This window comes from Ascidiella aspersa, chromosome 9, assembly GCF_963924565.1.
Source record: "Ascidiella aspersa chromosome 9, kaAscAspe10.2, whole genome shotgun sequence".
Lineage (NCBI taxonomy): Eukaryota > Metazoa > Chordata > Ascidiacea > Phlebobranchia > Ascidiidae > Ascidiella > Ascidiella aspersa.
Window position 1 is genome coordinate 7170148 of NC_139455.1, and position 19443 is coordinate 7189590.

Here is a 19443-nt window from a genome sequence, read left to right on the forward strand (position 1 = left end):
AAGTTTTAACATTTTAGGATAACAAATTAGGTGTGACGTGTGGTTTCTGCACAGGTTTTTATAATTCAGTGTGGCGTGCAGGTAGATCTTCAAACTTTCAAGCGAAAAAATCTATTTACGAATTGCTAATGTGATCATGTGAATTGACATCTAAGCTTATGAGGATCATGCCGTTACTGGCCAATAACAAATAACACCTTTATGGTTTCGCCGCAATTTTTCACGATGACGAAATACCCCTTATCTCGATAGATGTGATTGCCTAGATACGAATATCATAAGTACGGTCATCTTCAGTCGAATATTTTGCATTTTGACTTGACTTAAGTCTTATAAACAAATGACGTTGAAATAAAGTGGTTTCGTTATTCATTTCTTTGTTACTCGGATCAAATTAGGTTTAGCGTGAAAAATTGAAAAGGTTCGTTTGGTTTTAAACTTCCATAGTACATTATTGGTACCGCTCCAGGAGGTTATTCAACCTGTAGTGAATGTGTCTGGGATTTTTTTGTTTGAAAATGGCAACCCTAATATAATGTGATCATTGATCACATGATAAACTTGTCAATTATACAACAAAGACTGCATCTCTTTTTTTCTTTTAAAACACCAACTTTTCTAATGTGTTCCTCAACCTAACACGTATTTGAGTCTAATTTATAGTGAAAACCCTAAATATGTTTGATGTAACAAATCCAATTTATTCGCTGTGCAAACAGAGGAAAAATGTGTGAAATTTCAAAACGTCATTCGAAAATATACTTTCTCCAATTTAACCCGCCTACTTAAAAATCGTGAATTTTATTGAATTTGTAATCTGTTTTATGTACAAAAATATACGGTATTGCCTTGACGACTTCGACATGCCGGAAGAATGCAAAGCAAAAACACATAAAGTTATTCAGAAAACATATTGGTTACAAAATAGTGAAAAACTCGGTGCCTTGTGCATAGTTAACATCAGGGTTTTAATTAAGTGTCTATTGTAATTACTCTGGGTTGCAGGTTTAATTATGGTTGGGATACAGGCTGGTTAGGAGTAGGGTTATCGTTTGTGCTTGTGAGTTCCATCATGACTTGTATTCAGAATCGGTTTATAGCAGTGGTCGGCAAAAATTTTTTGTCGCAGCCCAAAGTACTCTTTTCAGAGGTTTTGAAGGCCCGCCATGTAAACCCACTACGAAAACAGTGGCGGATTCAGGATAAAACAGTGGTGGATTCAGGATATTTGAGTTGGGCGCAATATATTGACGTTACAAAGTTACGTTATAAAACAATTATTCTTAAAAACACCTGTTGTTCTCGAACGAACTATGGTGCGCAAATATGAAGCCAAAATTCAGTTTGAAGCGTGTGTCGCGAAAACAATATGGCTTTATTGATTTTAAATTGGCAAAACCTATGCGGTTTAGGTTACGGGCTAGGTTGGGTATGGGTTAGTAGTTAGGTTATGGGACAAGTTCGGAATTGAATTGGAAGTGGTTGTATTATAATACGTGTAGTATAGTTGCATTGAAAAAGGTGGCAATTTTAAATGCAAGATCCAGAAAACTTTCCCTCTTGTTGAGAAAAAATATGGAAGACATATTTACAATTACACATAAAGTTGCACAGTACAAAAAACAGTAAAGAGTTCAAAGAGAAATAACTGATTTGTAAATGGTAACCTTGCTCAAATATCGTTATACCTAATACACAGCCTTGATTAATGCGACTGGACTTTTAATTCGCTAATGTGGTCGAAGCAAGAGTAACGATGATAGTTGCTGCAAGCGTAAAGAAGTGTCCAGCGGTTTGCAAGCGGACCGCATCGTTACCCGTGTTGCACCCATCTGCAAATATAATGTGAAAACTTTAGATAAACGCTTTCTAATCGCAAGGCAAATTATATAGGCCAAGTCTTTTTCAGTTTACGGCCAGAACTTGGTTTTAATTGATATATTTCGCGTTTGAAGACAAATTCACAAAAAAAAACAAAGTTATTTAAAATTTTATATAGAGATATACAAGTAATTCAAAATGGTAATTAAAGAGATAAACAGTCTTAAACAGAATATCAGTAAAATCGTTGTGAATCCAGGCCTAAGAAATTCGATTTAGTGCAGAATAAAAAGTGATCCAATACCACATTTCCTGTCTCTTTCACTTTGCAACCAACCTGTTTGACATGATCTCAACTGAGTACTGCCTCCGTTTGGAGCTTCGAATTCAAGGTGACTTGCTTGTGAGTCGCACGACCTCGCAATGCTTCTCTGAATCACTTTGCCTTCGACTGTTGAATATAGTTGATTTTTTTTAGGTTTGGAAAACATAGGATTGGCAAGCGGCTTCCATATCGCCTGTTAAGTTGTTGAGTTTGCCCTATAACGCTCTGCTTAGGGAAAATACCAAGACAAGAGACCATTTTCGTCAGTAAAGTTTTATTAAAGTTTTTCAGCAATATTGTAAAAATATGCTTAACATTTTTGTCTATGCTTTGCCTTGTTTAGTTTAACATTTCTTTTAAGGGTTTCTTGTAAAATGGTCAATAAAACGATCTTCATCTAGCTACAAATTATGGTAATAAAATAAATTTCTCACTAAGGTATCGCTTTTCCAAGTAGCTAAAACATTTAACACCTATGGTAATTTATATTTCAGGTAACAAATTTAGGATTTTCATGACAAAATAATATCAGAAAAAAAATATTTATGGCGTGAAATTTTCGGTGGCATTGCTTTTCATCTCCCTTGTTTTATATAAAACTGTTTACAGTATACATTCTCTAATTTCCGTTTTCAAGGATAACAAAAATAATACCAGTAAATTTCTTGCACTTCTAATCTAACTCACAAGCGCCAAGTGGCTTTAACGCCATACCCCATAAAATCAATTTTGGGACCAATATATGAAGCATGTTTGACTTGAGCGACATATGGAAACTTATCTTTTATTATTTGTACTTATCTTTGCTGCGTTACTCGGTCTTAATATTTAAGGCGCATTTACTTACAACCATTTTTGATTTCTTGAGTCTTGCAGTATTTCTTGTCTGCTGGACAGGTCTGTAAATAACTTACGTTGACGTTGGGTCCGAGGCAGTCCGCACCAGACACCGCATTAAATTGCGATATCCACTTGTACCTGCACACGTAACATTGCAACGCGACACCTAGAAAAATACATAAGCATTTTTGATTGGTCTTCATTTTTAATTTTGCATCGAAGTTAGTTAGTCCATGTGGTACGCTAGGGTTACTGCAAGAAGCGCCATTGGCTAACGAGAAGTCGTTTATAACCGGACAACTTGGGTTATATCTTACAGAACCCTTTTGTTTACTTTTCACTTTTGAAGAGTTTGTGAACTGCGCAGGCTTACAGTTAGAAGAGGGAATGATGCCCGATTCTTAGCATTTTTTCGCCAGCACTACTTGATATTACAGCCATAAAGTACTTATGCTATACGTTATGATGTCATTACTTTGGTTAGCTTAGCAAAAATCGAATTGATTAGTGCCATTGTAAAGATTTGTTTTTTAGGTTTTCGATCGAATTTGATTTTGCTTTAGGATGCTTACTTATCTTCAATTTCTGAATAACAAATTTTAGGAAATATACCTTCTAAAGCAAAACAACTTGTTGTACTGCACAAATGAATGTGGTTTTGGATCAGCACCGTAACCACCCCAGTATCGGACGAAACCCGATACTACCACTTGTAAGGGATATTGGCAGGTATTGTCGATATCAGCCAAATGTTTTAATATACCGGTATACCAAACAATACGGCTTTGAACATAGCGGAACCAGGGTTGCCAGATGACAAAAATAAAAAAGCCAAAAAAGCCAAATCTATTCAAACTCTAACAAGCCTATGTTTTTCCTTAAATTAATAAAAAAATGCCATAAATTGTTATGCTTATACATTGAATTTTTCTTTTTGTGGCAATTTCTCTCAATTTTTTGTCGCTTTTTGTAAAATTTTCTTGGCAATTTTTTCTCTTTTTTCAAATTTTTGGGGCATATTTTCACTTTATGTGTAGACATGAGAACATTTTACCGTTTTACCTATTCTTCATATTTAGGTTTTTGCATAACATATTACTAAATTTTAAAAAAACTTTAGGAATCGTTTGGGATTCCAGAAATATTGTAAATTCGCTACTAAAAGAATGTTTGTTTAAAAAGGCTAGCTAGACGATAAAATGGCTTTACATTAAGGAGGAATTTATACTCACCATAAGTAGCAATGCTCAAAAGCAGAAACAAACTTGCAAATTTAAGAAGACCGTTCATGTTTTAAAGATAACTTCAAGAATCGCAAATCGAATAGTCAAATTGTTAAGCTGCAAAAGAAACAACATGCACCTGTTACAAAATGTAATAGTTTTTACTCATTTATAGCCACTTCATAGCCAAAGAAGGCGCTTAAATATAGCAGCGATCAGTTGTGCAGAAAATGTAGGGACTCATTTAAGTTAGTAATTTAAATGTATGCACAAAAGCCAGCTAAAAATATTTGATTTAGTTAACTTAGTATTGGTGAAAAACTAAAAACTAAAAAGTCTATTTAAAATATTTTGACAGAAATGCAGAGATGTATGATGAAGTACCAATGCCATATCACGGTTATATCTTCGATTACCATGGTAAAAGTCTGACAAAAAAAATTGACTCACAACTAACTAATACCTGTGTGTTTCAAAACGACGTCTACACATTATTATCGCAGCATTCCAAATTTTTCGAAGATATAAATCATGTGAGATAAATCACTGATAATTCTAACAAAAAGACAAAAAAGCCTTGGCTTAAGATAACTCCAAGAGTGGGTTGAAATGCGGTTTATGTTCAGGTTTAACCCATCTAACTAACTCGTAAAAAAATTGAAACTGAAACGACGGCGCAATGCCCTACACTTCTTATGTGAGGTGCACCCCAACGATCAGAGTAAAACAGTAAACACACATATATATTTTTCCTTATATCAGTGCTTTATATTTTCGCGGCAACTCAAATGTCAATAATAACGACCAATTTTTTGTCAGAATTCTCTTTACTGAACTTTGTGAGCAAACAAAACCGAAGACAGAGCATAAGTTCGATAAAGTGTTTCCGAGAACCAATCTTAATAAATCTAACGAGATAAAACTATGCAGTTGGTGACCCAACCAAATCAAACGACGACCCTGTTTTGGCTAAGAAACTCTTCCTTATATCACCCTCGTCATGGGGAAACGTGACCCCGTCACAAAGGGGACGTGAGTCATCAGAACGCACTCGAGTGAACCACTTCAATGGCCTTCCTAAACGTTGCCGTCACTATATAATGTTATGAGCTAACTGTAAACGGAATTACCCGTAAGTACGTATAACTAAAACACGTCTGGCGCAAATAAATTAAAATTTACGACAAAAATAAATTTTACCGCCTGGCAAATAGTTTTGTCACGACTAAAATATTCCAGTAGCAGGCATTAAGTTATATGTTAGTATATAAATGGTACCTATAGTTCCAATAAAATTTCTAGCTACCCTCAACTTATCAAAGAACAATACAAAAAAACGTTTACTATACGGCTAGTGCACTTTTCCGGTACGAGTAAATTATTTTAAATAATATCAATTTGATCGCGCTTTATTTCCCGTAAACAAACTCAGTCACGTGGGACTAGGTAGTGACGTAAGCTAAACTGCGGTCCAATGAAATGTGTCATAGGTTTTCGAAAAACAAATCCACCGTGTCTGGCTCTACACATAAATCTCTTTTTTACTATCCGAAGGTTTAACGACGATCAAAAATATAGCCAGGGCTGCCATGTTGTTATTTCGATGATTTGTCCGTATTTTTAGGTCTATTATTCTACATTTTAGAAACTTATTGTTCTTAATTCTGGAAATGTGACTTACTTTACGGACGAAGCAACAAATCTGTATAAAACCCCATTTATATTATCCTCCATTGCAAGTGATATAGTTTCTTATAATGGGTGGAAGCCGTCCTTATAATGGGTGGTGTAGTGATGGTAAACCTGGCTATAGCTTACGTTGTCCTACAATGTGTGGTTAAAATCGTGGATTAGCGCATAAATGCAGCTCAACGGTTTTTCTCGGTGTTACAACCATTTACGTAATAGCTATAGTTTCTGTTTCGTCGCCTACGTGTAACAATAATAGGATGTAAAGTGACGTTTAGGCCCGCTCAGTTCACGTTGTGGAACTTCCCCTACTCTGAGTTGATAAACAACATAGTCACGCTTGGTTGGTTTTTCAGTTCATACTGATTGTTTAGGTGTTGAGTAAAAACACAACATGATGATCGTTTGGAAGCGAAGAAAACATATTTCGTTTGAAAATTATACATTTAGAGGGGAAATTGAAGACTTTCCATTGCAAAAAGCGACCCAAAGAGTTGTCTGTAGCAACAAACACATTACCCGTAAAACTAGTGGGTACCTCGACATAACTTACGAAGCCTGGCGCTGTCCGGTACTTTCAAGCTACCACGACGAAGTTGAGTATAGGTGAATGTCATTGGACTCAACATGCTTTGTGAAATTTACATGCAGACTACAAGCGTTTATTATTAAACAGTCTATACGTGTTCTATTGTTCTATGGATTCGCAAATCAAAACAATCGCATTGTAACGTGTGTTGTTCGATAGGATAGGCTACAGAGGAACATTAAAATGGATGTATTTCCAAATAAAAAGTCAGCAAAGTCCAAAACATTGACCTTAGAGTTAAAAATTGACATCCAAAGCTTCGCACTAGTATGACCTGATGTATACCAGCTAATAAACTTGTACACACGAGAAAAAACAGTTTTATTATTTGCATAGTCGCGTAAAGTAACCGTGGTGCGTTGATGCGTCACCTATAGCAGTGGTCTCCAACCTATGGATCGCGACCCCGAGTGGGGTCGCCTAAAATTGTGGTGGGATCGCCATAACTCAACATATTTCTGCTGTTTTAGTACAATTTATACATTTCGTTTTATTTACGATGACGTCACACTCAAAACTTTAGTGAGTGAGTAGGTGAGACAAGCTTTTGTTTCTTCTACATAAAATCGCTGTTTTTAGCTCTTAAGACAGCATTTCTCAACCGGTGCGCCCCGGCGCACTGGCGCGCCGTGGAAGGTGGCCGGGTGCGCCGCGAGAAAATAGGGAAAAATGTTACAAAAAATCTGTATTATTTGTAGAATTTGCAAATAATTTTAGAATAAACTCTAGTCACTATTTTCTGTAAATAAACACTGAGCAATATGACTGGATTCGCAACCCTTATTGAACGTGCCATGGTTGATGTTGGCTCTTCGCTAACAGAGAAAGAGGAACTATTGCAACATATCTAGCGGGGCTTCCGCCATAAGACCGCGATTAAAACAACATCAACTTCGGCATAAAAAACAGTTGGGGGTAAGACCAAAATAGGACTAATACCATATACTCGTAATAGCGTTTGAATCAAAATAAGACCTAAATTCGTCCGAATAAGGCCTAAATGGCAAGAATAAGGCCTTTACAACATTTTACTTAACCCCAAACCCCACCCATAACTTCAACACAAACTCCCCTAATAATTTTAACCATATCCCAAATGGTATAATTTTAACCACTTCTAATTCTACCCATTACTCGCGCCTAACCCCAAACAAAGGCCAACGATCCTGTGCCAAAACAGTGGCGCCCTAACGGCCCCTTTTAAACTAGGGCACCCAAACGTCGACACCAAAACGATCGATGCCAAGAAGATGTCCTTTAATCGTTCCATACCCTATTTTTTACAGTTTTGGGCATTATTTTGTCCATTTAGGTATTATTCCGTTGCATTTGGGATTTATTCCGAGTTAGATGTTGTTGGTTTTAGGGCTTATTCTGTTTTCCATCGAACTCTAACTAATATACCGTTTTTTTTCTCATAATTTACAACATGAAAGGCCTATTTTATTTTTTTCTTTCTCTTTGGGCCTGTCCTATTGAGCACATCGTATTTTACAGCAGGGCTGTGGAATCAGAGTCAGATTTGAGACTCGACGTACCGTATTAGTCGATTTGTTTTGCTGGAGTCGGACTGCCTGGGTCCCAAGTCCCGAGTCCTTTGTGTGCAGTGTCAATTTTAAAACTAAGAATGCCGCCAAAAGCAAATTGAAAAGGCGGAAATAGCATATGGTGGATATTTTCCAGCAATGTATTGTGGTTGGATGAGATATATGACACCCCTATAAGGGGATTTTTGAAAATACAATTTAGTTACGTAAATGGGTAATATAAATGCTGTAGGGTTGCAGGCGGACTCGGAATTCGACGAAATCGCAAATTTGGCCGGAGTCGGACTCGGGAGTTGGAGTCGGGTTATTTTAACCCACTCCGCAAGCTGCTTTAAAATTAGGAGCCTGGTGTAATAAAAACTGCCAGCAAAAAACAAAGTATCCAAACAAAGTTAGCAGTCGACTCGCTCGTACGGTGCGCCGCCACGTTTTGAAAGGTTTACAAGTGCGCCCTGGAGTGAAAAAGGTTGAGAAACACTGTCTTAAGAGCTGCCAAATTAATGTGATGCAATCATCGTACCCAACACGGTCTAGTTATGTTATTAAAATACGCTTTTCGTGTTCAACCACATGTCTTTATAAAGCTTGATTCAGCGCAATGAGCTTAATTTAAAAAACGAAACGTGGTAATCGCTACGAAGTAGAGGGTGACATGCGGTTATGAGACGCGTTTGCAAAAACTATAGTGGATACTGTGCAGGTGAACCATCGCACTGAATGCAATTTACTGGTGGAACAAATTGAAATTTTTTTGATCGTTCGTTTGTTACATTCAAATTTATATGTTAACTAAAACTTTTCAATAATTTTGATGCACATGTATAGTCACAGTTCTTTGGAACTGTGTATAATTTACACATATTCGCTCGAGTTGCTTTGTTCCAGCATTAATTGAAATATTTTTATTCGTATCTGACACTATTTGGAGACTATTTTTTTCGCAATGTAAATTCGGATTTCATTTATTCAATTTAAATAGGGTTGAAAACCACTGACCTATAGGCAGACTTGGACAACTAGATTTATTTTAGCTTTTTAAAATTAGATTAGAATTAAAATTAGAGCATTTTAGTTTTTCCAAATTAGATTAGAATTAGAATTAGATCATTTTGAGTTTTCTCAAATTAGATTAGAATTAGAATTACCGAATCTTAAAAAAAACGAATTTGAACTAGAATTTAAACTAAAATTACATTTTATTATTCACAATCAATTACATTTAAATCGCGAAGTATTTTAATAGGAATGTGCATGTCAATTATGTGTGTGCTAATTTTTAACCATTGTAGCATAGCATATATTCTTTTTAGTCCGTGAAAATTACTTTTAAACCATAGAGTTTGAATTCAAAGTCTTTGTTTTCACTAAGAGACTAAAAATGTCGTTGGACAAAGTAGGATTTTTGGTAAAATCCGAATTAGATTAGAACTAGAATTAGAGCACACAAGCAATTTACAAATTAGATTAGAATTACAATTAGTCGCATTTTGCTCTAATTCATTGAATTAGAAAACTAGAATTATCTAGTTGTCCAAGTCTGCCTATAGGACAGCTGTAGGATAGTTAAATAGGTTATAGTTAGTTAACGAAAAACACAAAAGGTACCAAACTATATTGTTTTAAAACACCAAAATGGCAAATGTGTAAACAAATGTATGGACATCAATTTGGTAACAGAAATTTTTATGCGTTCCGGTATGAAAATTATTTTATTTTTCACCCCCAAAAATTCTAAAATGTCATTTGCTACCTATAGGTCTATTAGTGCTCTTTTCTGATTTTTCGGCTATCCAGGATACAGTTGTTCTTTAATAGTATAGTATCTCATGTATTTTACCTCTTGCCTGATATCTAGAGACTGAATGTTGGTCTTTGTGTCCGAAGAGCAATAGATTGTTTGGATATACATATTACAGAAACCATATGCGACTCAACCTGAGGGGAAAGTAAGCCGAAGCGGTCCAGAACCGCGTTCCTGTAAACTAATTTTTGCAATTTTTTTTTGCAGGACCATGAGCGATAACCTCGGGTTTTCTAAAGTTGCTTGTTTGAGGCGTTGTCGTGTCGTAACTTTGTGACGTTTTTCTGAAAACAATTCTGCCTTTCGGTAAAAAGTCTTCATCGTTCGCGTGAGAAATATACTGAACTTTCACCCCTAGGCTTATATAACTCTGTTTGTTTGAATCTTTGTCTTTTTAGTTTCGTACCGTGCTTGTGAATTACACCATTGTGCCGAAAAGCATTTGTTTAAATAATGAAAAAATGTTTAAATGACTTAGAAGGCCATTTTTTTAAATCGCAAGCAGCGTTTTTAATGAGAAAAATATATTTCAAAAAACTTGTGAGCAATCAAGTTACATTTGTTGTCCTAAAAAACATTTTTTGAATATATTTTAGTCAGAAAAACAAGTCAAAAAACATGAAGAACGATAATATGTTACAAAATAAGGTTACATTGAGTACAGCCAACTTCGCCGGTTTGTAAATAAGGTTTGTTGTTATAACTTTGGATTATCGGTTTTACGCTTGGGATATGGTTCGGGTTAAGACGAAGTTTAGCGCTTGGGGTATGCTGGGTTTACTTGTGAGTTATTTTACGGCTGATGTTCAAGGTTTGTTTATAGGTGGGTCACAAACTAAAGGTTGGGTTAGTAGCTGGGTTGTGGGGTACGTTAGGAATTGAGTATGAATAGTGATGGATTCTTAGAAAATGGTCAATAATGTTGATAAGGTTATAGCGATTTGAAAGTAAGAACGGGACAAATTTTCCACTGTTTTTTTCATAAAATGATCAAAGATTTGTTAAGTATGTAATATACAGTCTTGATTTATACTCCTCTATAGACATTTAGTTAGCTAGTTTAGTCGAAGCAAGAGTGACGATGATCGTTGTTGCAAGCGTAAAGAAGTTTCCAGCGGTTTGCAAACGGACCGCAGCGTTACGCGTGTTGCACCCATCTGCAAAAAAACAATAATTCAATGTAGTTTAATGCTCTTTTTACACTTTCTGATTGCTGGAAAAGGGTAAAGAAAACAAACAGGCGACTCACCTCTGTTGTTTTGGAAGAAAGTTCATTTTGTTAACATGATCTGTTTTAATCAACTCCGGTTTAAATAAGATAAAGGTAATTTTAAAAGCGATCGAGATGCAAAGAACATACACAAAATCGGTCCAAACAAACTCGATATTAGAGAATAACAAACATAAGGGTAAAGTTACCCTACGCCACTTTACTGAACATCTTAAAAAAAGTAACCCCAATTTTTGCAACCAACCTGTTTGACAAGATCTCCTTTGAAGTCCGCCTCCGTTTGGGTCTTCGAATTCGGTGTGACTATCCCTTTCTCCGCACAATCTTACGATGACGCGCCTTATCACTTTACCCTCGTCTGTGAAATAATTTGTTTGACAGTTTGTTGGAATTTATGTGTCAAAATTCCGAGTTAACCAAATGGGATCTTTTCATGGAAATGAACCCAGTAAATCTAGCAAAATCGTAGAATAACGTGTTTCCTAACAGTTTTTGTTTGGGTCTTTTCTAATGCTTGTCTGTTTTTTGCCAAATAAGTCATGGTACTTGAATTTTGCTTTGAAGCTAAACACAACATTGCCATTCTAGTTACATTTCCAGGCAAACAATAATGTCATACAAATAAAATAAATTTTGCGACCAAAATGTGACATTTTATCTGACGTGAGAAGCAAGTGGAATTTTTTGTTGTACTTTGATTTTGCTGAGATCAAAAGTCTCGGTATACCATTTCAGTGGTCAGCCAAATATACATTTCAGACGGTTTGCATACTAGGTAACGCTGATAGTCCTAATTTTTAAGGCACATTTACTTACAACCAGTTTTAATTTCTTGGGTCTCGCAGAATTTCTTGTTTGCTGGACAGGTCTCTAAATATCTTGCGTTGACGTTGGGTCCATAACAGTCCTTACCCGACACCGCTTTAAGTTGCGTTATACCAGTGAACCTGCAGACGTAACATTGCAACGCGATACCTAAAAATAAAAATGAAAAGGCCTTTATTACTTTTTTGCAGGTATAGCCTTTAATGTTTTACACTAACACACGTGGTACAGATTTACACATCTAATTTTTTTTAGGTTTTTAAAAATTAGATAACATTTTTTATGTATTGTATTAAAATTTAAGCATCTTAATTTAAAATTTAATTATTTCAGTTGTTTTTGCAAGTTAGATTAAAATTAAAATTATAGCTTTTAGTTTTTTTCTAAATTTGATTAGAATTGGAGTTACCGGATTTTTGAAAAAAGGAATAAATCTTCTTTGATTCGCAATTTATTCTGAATGTGGAACTAGTTTAAAACTAAACTTATAAGTCACACAAGCAATTCATCTAATTAGATTTAAATGAATTAGAATTAGCCGCCTATTGCTCTAATCATTTAATTTAGCCAACTTTATATAGAATTATCTTTATTTGTTCAAGGCTGCAGCGATGCAATGATGTATACAACTAGGTGCACAAAATATCTCATCAAAGCCGTAGCGATATAAAACAAAGTTCCTCATTTGTTTAGAGATTGCGTAAAGTCTTGATATTCCTATTGCTTGATCACGATCTATCCTACCAATGATTTACCTTTTTACAAATTATAGCCCTATGCTTAAAACAACATTTAACGCATGGGTTATTAAATTAGGGTTGTGGACCCCTTAGCTTAGAGGTATGTGGACTATCTTTAGGGACTCCACAAAGGCATATTGTAATCGTAGTGTATAATTTTAACTATGAAATTAGGTTTTCAAAAGTAAGAAGGTTAATTAAATACAATTTTGGCGCCTTCTACTTAATCGTATTTAGAATTCATTTAAAATTTAAATTTGTTGGACCGAACAAAAACTATGGCGTCAATTGTAAAACACACTCCCACCATTGTAAACGCAAATCAAACTAAATTTAGGGGGTCGCCTGAAAAAAAGGGGTTTAAGAACCACTGATTTAACAGATCGCCACAAGGGACTTATTCAAAAGCACACAAAAAAACATGACTTTGATTTTAACGGACAAACTGAAATATCATATGTGCCCGTATAACCACGTCAAACGCTCGTTTAGCGTATACAAACAGAAATTTAGAAATAAGCTATTAAAGAATATCTGCAATTGGTTTTACGTTAAGTAGAATTTATTCTTACCGTAAGTTGCAAGGCTTAAGAGTACAAGAAAACCTCCAAATTTCTGAAGACCGTTCATCTTTCCAGAAAAAAACAACAAACAATTAAGACCCTAAATTAAAGCTATAATCTAAACAAGGACAATGTAAATGTTCCGGTAACACTGCTAAATTTATGAGAAGTAATTGATTGTACTGCAACCCAGTTTGCTTTATTTTTATAATTTACTTTGAAATGAATATAGTTGCCCCGATAAATTTGATAAAATAAAGCTTAGGTCGGTATGCAACATACTGTACTTGAGATTCGGATAGCCTAAGCTCAAATTTATTAAATTTTATATAGAGTTGGTTGTTGCAAAGTCGTTCACAGAAAAATGAGAACTGAAACGACGATCTGCGTATTAAATAATATATAGTCGTGCTAACAGAAAAGCAAAAAGAACTTGTTTTTTTCCACTAAACTCGTGACTGAAAAAAGTGTCGTGACTTATCATAATGCAATTACACAAACAACTTTCATGTCCGTGATCAACGTTCGTCATCACTAACAATGTTATGAACTAAACTGTTTACTTAATTAATAGCATATCAACGGAAAATCACAGCTTACACAAGTAGTACACATACAAACATATTGTCGTTAAAGTGTTGCCTTCTGAGTAGAAGACAACTTTTTTTTTTTTTTTTTTTTTTTTTTTTTTTTTTTTTTTTTTTTTTTTTTTTCGCCATTTAATTCGCATGGAACAAACAATTACTAATAGTTACAATCAATATAAAAATAACTATACAGCTACACTTTTCTGGCATCATTAATTACATACTTGGTTAATGTCTCTCAAAAACAACCTTTATTATTGTCGATAAATAATCATGTTCACATATAGGTATTGGCGTGTATGGGTTGATTGAACCGTTGTCCAGTGTTCCCTCTAGTCTAAGACGATTGTTCTTTAACTGGGGTCCATCGGCTACTTGGGGGTACGTGAACTAAAGGGGTCCCAAAAACCCTCACTGAAATATTAGGGTATTTTGGCTATATAACTGAATATATTTAGACTACATTTCACTTTCACACTTTTTTGAAACAGAAATGCAGATTACTGAAGTCTGATTGCATGGTAACGTCAATATAACGTCATCTTTCAAAATGTAAAAAATGTCTTTTGAGCAAATATTTTTTAGTGAACAACAGTATTTTAAGGTTGAGTTTTACCGAGGCAGTTCAATGTTTTTGTATCGGGTGATTCGTGATATTTTTGAAGACGACGTCACAAAGCGTGATGTCATGAAGCAAATATTCTTAATAAATTTTTTGTTTACCGTCGAACTATGAAATGTGTTACTGTAATCAAGTTTAAATACATCAAGAATTTGGCGACAAAGCACCAGCCCAGAGTTCCGCAAATACTTTTGGCGCGACCCAAAATTACTATAGTAGGTCTCGCGACCCAAATACTTGAGTTTTTTAATATATAGCTTTGTTTAACACTGTAAATTATTGTGTCTCTATTTATTAGGACAAATTTGTGTTATGCGTTTCGTTTATTTTGAAAGAGAAAGGGTTCTGTAAGAAAACTGAAAAGTAGATTTTTGTTGTACTACTTGTGACGCCTATTCGGACAAACAGTTGATTTATCAACCAATATGTGTTCCTGGAGTTGCAGCCTTATAGACGCCCTCAAAGTAAGACGGATCTCTTGTATATAATTCAGTGTACAGTGCACACACACACATAAGTTGATGCCGTGTTAATAATGTTAACAAATAACAATATATATAATAAAAACTGCCTAAAATCCGCCTGGAAATCTTACGGTGAACACCTATAGGGATTTGCGACCAAAAGGTAAATAACCACTGCTAAAACAAGTAACAAATAAATCATGAGATAATGAGCCATTTTTGTCACAATAACATAAAATGTAGGTTACAACAAATAGTTGCTTAGATGGGGATGCCCTGTCCCATCTTACACAGCCTCCATCGCCATATAAAGAAAGTATACTAGCTGTTAATGGGTACAAGATAAATTACAAAATTTACTTGTATAATTAATTCGGTTAAATTGCCAATATATTGGTAAAAATGAATTTTATACAACTTCAACAAATCAGAAACCAAATAAAAATATAGTGCAATTAGCAAAAAAACACCCCCATTTTCTTTAGATATATATGTTTTAAAAACGCCGACCGCCTTATGAAATGTTGTCGTGCTAAAATGGCTACACCACACGGTGCTTTTAAGCAGGGGTCCGCAAATACTTTTTGGCGCGACCCAAAATTACCAGTACCATGGTCTCGCAACCCAAATACTTCTTGAGATGTTTTTAATAAATAGCAACACAGTAACATTGTGTTTTATTAATTAGAACAATTATGTGTTATGTTTATTTTAAAAGGGTTCTGTAACACAACCGAATATAAGTCTTGAGTTTTACTACGTGTGATGTCTCATTCGTATGACAAATATAGCAACCAATATGTGTTCCTTGAGTTGCAGCCACATTAACTCCCCGCCATAACCTTTTCAAACCCCATCCGCTACTTAGCTTACTGCAATAATTACTGGCAAGGGGGTTAATGATTTTTGGCGCAACTCACTAAAAATGCCCGACGTCTCGCAATGCTTTTAGGAAACTCAGTGTTATAAGGCGCGGATTCAAGGATTTTTGCGGGGGCAATATGTTTTAAGACATGATGTTACAAAAGTGAACTAAGACGCAACATCTTATCACAAAAACGTTAAATAACCCTGCTTTGTCCAGCCTAACTCAATGCGTCAAGCGCAACTAGATTGTCTGCATCTGGTTTCATTGCCAAAACTTTTCATCTAAAAGGATGGTCGACGCGCTTGACCACACAAAAATAGATTTCCGCATCACGTTAGTGTCCCACAGCTGTATAGAAAACGCATTACCCACATAAAGATTGTTGTAAAGCGTCTTATAATAGCTTGTTTATATCGTGTAAGTTTGTGAAAAACTACACAACCTGGTTAAGCAGTTTATGTTTGCCAAAAAGTTAATAGTGTCAGACAAAATAATAATAGAATGCGACCTGCTCCGACCTGCTCACGACGCTTTGGTTAAAAAAATAGGCTAAAAAGTAGAATAATGTAGTTTGGAAAAACATACTAGGAAGTCAACCCAGATTCCGGCTAAGTAGATTAGTCAAACAAAAAGTCTGACGACATTTTACGGGCTTAGTGTGTACATTTCGCGTGACAATGCTAGTCGCGCTCAAGTAAGACGACTCTTGTGTGTAATTTGGTGTACGAATGAAAACAATTAAAAACTTACCAAAGATAGGCTGCTATTAAAATACATTTAGGCTTTCGCGACCCAAACCTAATGGTCCCGCGACCCAAATTTGGGTCGCGAACCCGTATTTGCGGACCCCTGCTTTAAAGAATAATTAAGAATTGACGCTACCTATGGCACGTCGTCCATGTAATCGCAAGTCACGTCTCAGGCAACCTTTCCCTAAATAAGTTTGAAGGCCGTGGCATTTTTACAACGGCAGGCAGCGTTTTCCACAAGAAATATATATTTCAAAAAGCTGTAAGCGATCAAATTATTTTTGTCGTTCTAAAAAACTCAAAATTGTATGAATATCATTGATGAACTTTAATTTGCTGTTTTTTTTTAAGTTTATTTTGTTAACATGATATTTTGTATTGATCAATTCCAGTTTCAAACCGTTTCAAACAAGATAAAGGTAATTTTTAAACAAATTCGAGATGCAAAGAACATGCACAAAAATCTTTTGTCTGGGTCTTTTGTAATGCTTGCCTGTTTTCGCTATATAAACCATTGAACTTCAACTAGAATTTCGCCATGAAGTTAGTCATAAAATTTTCATTCTAGTTACATTTCTATGCAAAGAATAATGTTGTACCAAGTGTCAACGATATCCAAGTGGCCATAACGCCATACCCCATCAAATCAATTTGGGGACCAATATAAGTTTGTATGACGTGAGCAAAATATGAAAATTTATGTTCTGTGATTTGTACTTATTTTTTATGTTGCGTTACTCAGTCCTAATATTTTAAGGCACATTTACTTACTCGCAGTATTTCTTGTCTGCTGGACAGGTCTGCAGATAACTTGCGTTGACGTTGGGTCCATAACAGTCCTTACCAAACACCGCGTTTAGTTGCTTTTCATCAGTGAACCTGCAGACGTAACATCGTAACGCGACACCTGGACAATAAAAATAGGCTTTTATTGCTTTTCACCTGTAAGTAATTCGTTTATAGCCCAAGCGTTACGGGTAGCTACTAATTTCTTATTATTAAACTACTACTCATACAGACTTAAATATCATAGATTTTTTTAGCGTTTTTGAATCGTGGTGCGGGGGGGGCACTTGCAGCTCGGCGCAGATGTTGCGCTAATCGTGGCATAATAACACCCGGATAAAACGATCATCGTTTAGTTTGCAGGTGGTGAAAGACGTGCTTGTAATTAAGCACTTGTTCCGTTCACGGACCTTGAAAACTGCGCTACTAATAGTTGAATTATGTGTGATTCTACCACAATTAGTCACACATATTTCACGGTCTTCGTTTGTTTTTTCGCCCCACGTTAACGATTGCACACTGTGATTTCGCAGCTGGCGCCTGACAGGATTGTTGACGACGCACGCAGTCGCTTTCGCTGGACGTATTTGGCTGTTTGATATTATTTTTTTCACACGTCTTTCCATCACCATTCTATGACGTCATACTGTCACTGTTTTATGACGTCATCATTCATTAACGTCAGACGAAAAATAGGGGAATTCCTTAAGTTAAAATTGCAGGACCCCCCCATTTTGATTTTGTGGTTACGCATCTGATTGCCCCTCTCCTGGAAAATTTTCTGCGGGCGCCCCTGGTTACCTATGTTTTTCAGAATGTAAAACTCACCTACAAGTCTTTCAAAACAAGGAGTACGAATAAATAATATTGTAAGGCTAATAAAGCCGTTGGACAAAGTGCTAATTTTGATGAAACTCGGACAAGTTTAGAACTATAATTAGATCACACAAGCAATTATAGATCGGTTTTAAAGAAATTTGAATTATCCGCTTAATGCTCTAATTCTTTAAATTAGACTATATATATATATATATATATATAGAATTATCTATAGTTGTTTAATCCTGAAAATGCAATGATGAATATAGTTGTGTACAACTTGGTGCGCAATTACAAAATTCTCATCAAATTCGTAGCGATATGGAACAAAGTTCCTTTTTTCTTCATAGATTGCGTTAGGTCTTCAAATGCCTTTTTTGGATCACCATCTATACCAGTGATTTACCATTCACGAATTATAGCCCCCTGGGCTCAACACAATATTTAACGCACGGACTCTTTAACTGGGGTTTGTGTACCCCTTATGGACACATGGAATAATTTTATGGGTCCACAAGGGCATGCTTGTAACTGAAAATACAAGAAATACAAAAACACTGAAATATTTTTCCAAAATAAAAAAAGTTTAAGTAAAAAAAAAAAATTGTTTGCACCTATGGCGTCAATGTATGACGTCAGGTTTAAAAATCCCAATCCGACCATAGTCCAGGCAAATAAAAAAACAATTTTAGGGGGTCAGCGTCAAAAAGCAGTTTAAGAACCAGTACTTTAACGGAAAGTCCTAAGCGTGTTCTCTATAGTCCATAACAGGGGCCGGCAACCTACGGCCCGCGGCCCGCCAATGTAATTCATCCGGCCCGCCGCCTCTTGCACAAACTGGACACGAGTTTCTAATAATTTTTGACTACTTTAACTACACAAATGCGAAAATATTCGCGCTTCAAGCGAATGTTTTTTCTTCGTCCGTTTTTATTTGCGTTCTGATGCTGTTTTTAAACTAGATCAACGCTTCTTTACCGTTGCGCTGTGGAAGGCTGCCAAATGCGTCGCGGACAATCAGAAAACATATTTAAAAAATATTGGACATACATTTGTTAACTATTATTTTTGTGAAAATGTAATAAAAACTCGCAAGAAATTTAAAAGAAAAGTTATACAATAAAAATCGCGCTCCCTTCGCTCGCTACGTGTGCCCGGATTAAAATGGTTAACAAACACTCAAGTAGATTAAAGTATTTTTATTACAATTTTGCATAAGTAGTTTAGATGACGACGTGTGGACTCCAATTTCAAACCAAGCAAACGCTTTTTTCGCGCTTTGTGCCAACACTGTACCTCCCTAAATGCAATTAAGCACGTTTTTAAAGTGCAAAATAATCCGCGGCCCGCCTAA

General features: G+C 35.6%; 2 protein-coding genes across 3 annotated transcripts; both read right to left on the minus strand.

Annotated features, from left to right (window-relative positions):
• Positions 1 to 784: 784 nt before the first annotated feature.
• On the minus strand, positions 785 to 4802 carry LOC146132133 (lymphocyte antigen 6D-like). Of its 2 annotated transcripts, XM_083396813.1 has the most exons (5): positions 4673 to 4802; positions 4219 to 4326; positions 2994 to 3152; positions 2159 to 2272; positions 785 to 1832 (listed from the first exon to the last, which is right to left on the minus strand). In XM_083396813.1, the coding sequence occupies exons 2-5, from the start codon at positions 4274 to 4276 to the stop codon at positions 1723 to 1725; spliced, it is 441 nt and encodes a 146-aa protein (XP_083252939.1). In that variant the 5' UTR covers positions 4277 to 4326; positions 4673 to 4802; the 3' UTR covers positions 785 to 1722. The 2 variants fall into 2 exon arrangements, with proteins under 2 accessions (XP_083252939.1, XP_083252938.1); XM_083396812.1 differs by having other exon boundaries at positions 4219 to 4802.
• Positions 4803 to 10635: 5833 nt separating this feature from the next.
• Positions 10636 to 13310, minus strand: LOC146132134 (uncharacterized). Its single transcript, XM_083397907.1, has 4 exons — positions 13204 to 13310; positions 11883 to 12041; positions 11311 to 11424; positions 10636 to 10992 (listed from the first exon to the last, which is right to left on the minus strand). Exons 1-4 carry the CDS (start codon positions 13259 to 13261, stop codon positions 10883 to 10885), a joined length of 441 nt encoding a protein of 146 aa, XP_083254033.1. The 5' UTR covers positions 13262 to 13310; the 3' UTR covers positions 10636 to 10882.
• Between the last annotated feature and the right edge of the window lie 6133 nt (positions 13311 to 19443).

What these genes read in the sequence shown, in the direction of transcription:
- LOC146132133 (XM_083396813.1), bottom strand. Translation starts at nt 4,276, where the DNA reads ATGAACGGTCTTCTTAAATTTGCAAGTTTGTTTCTGCTTTTGAGCATT. An exon ending in TTTGAGCATTGCTACTTATG is followed by an intron (nt 3,153 to 4,218) that starts GTGAGTATAAAT and finishes GTATTTTTCTAG; the next exon opens with GTGTCGCGTTGCAATGTTAC. An exon ending in GTTGAGATCATGTCAAACAG is followed by an intron (nt 1,833 to 2,158) that starts GTTGGTTGCAAA and finishes TTATATTTGCAG; the next exon opens with ATGGGTGCAACACGGGTAAC.
- LOC146132134 (XM_083397907.1), bottom strand. Translation starts at nt 13,261, where the DNA reads ATGAACGGTCTTCAGAAATTTGGAGGTTTTCTTGTACTCTTAAGCCTT. An exon ending in CTTAAGCCTTGCAACTTACG is followed by an intron (nt 12,042 to 13,203) that starts GTAAGAATAAAT and finishes TTTTATTTTTAG; the next exon opens with GTATCGCGTTGCAATGTTAC. An exon ending in AAGGAGATCTTGTCAAACAG is followed by an intron (nt 10,993 to 11,310) that starts GTTGGTTGCAAA and finishes GTTTTTTTGCAG; the next exon opens with ATGGGTGCAACACGCGTAAC.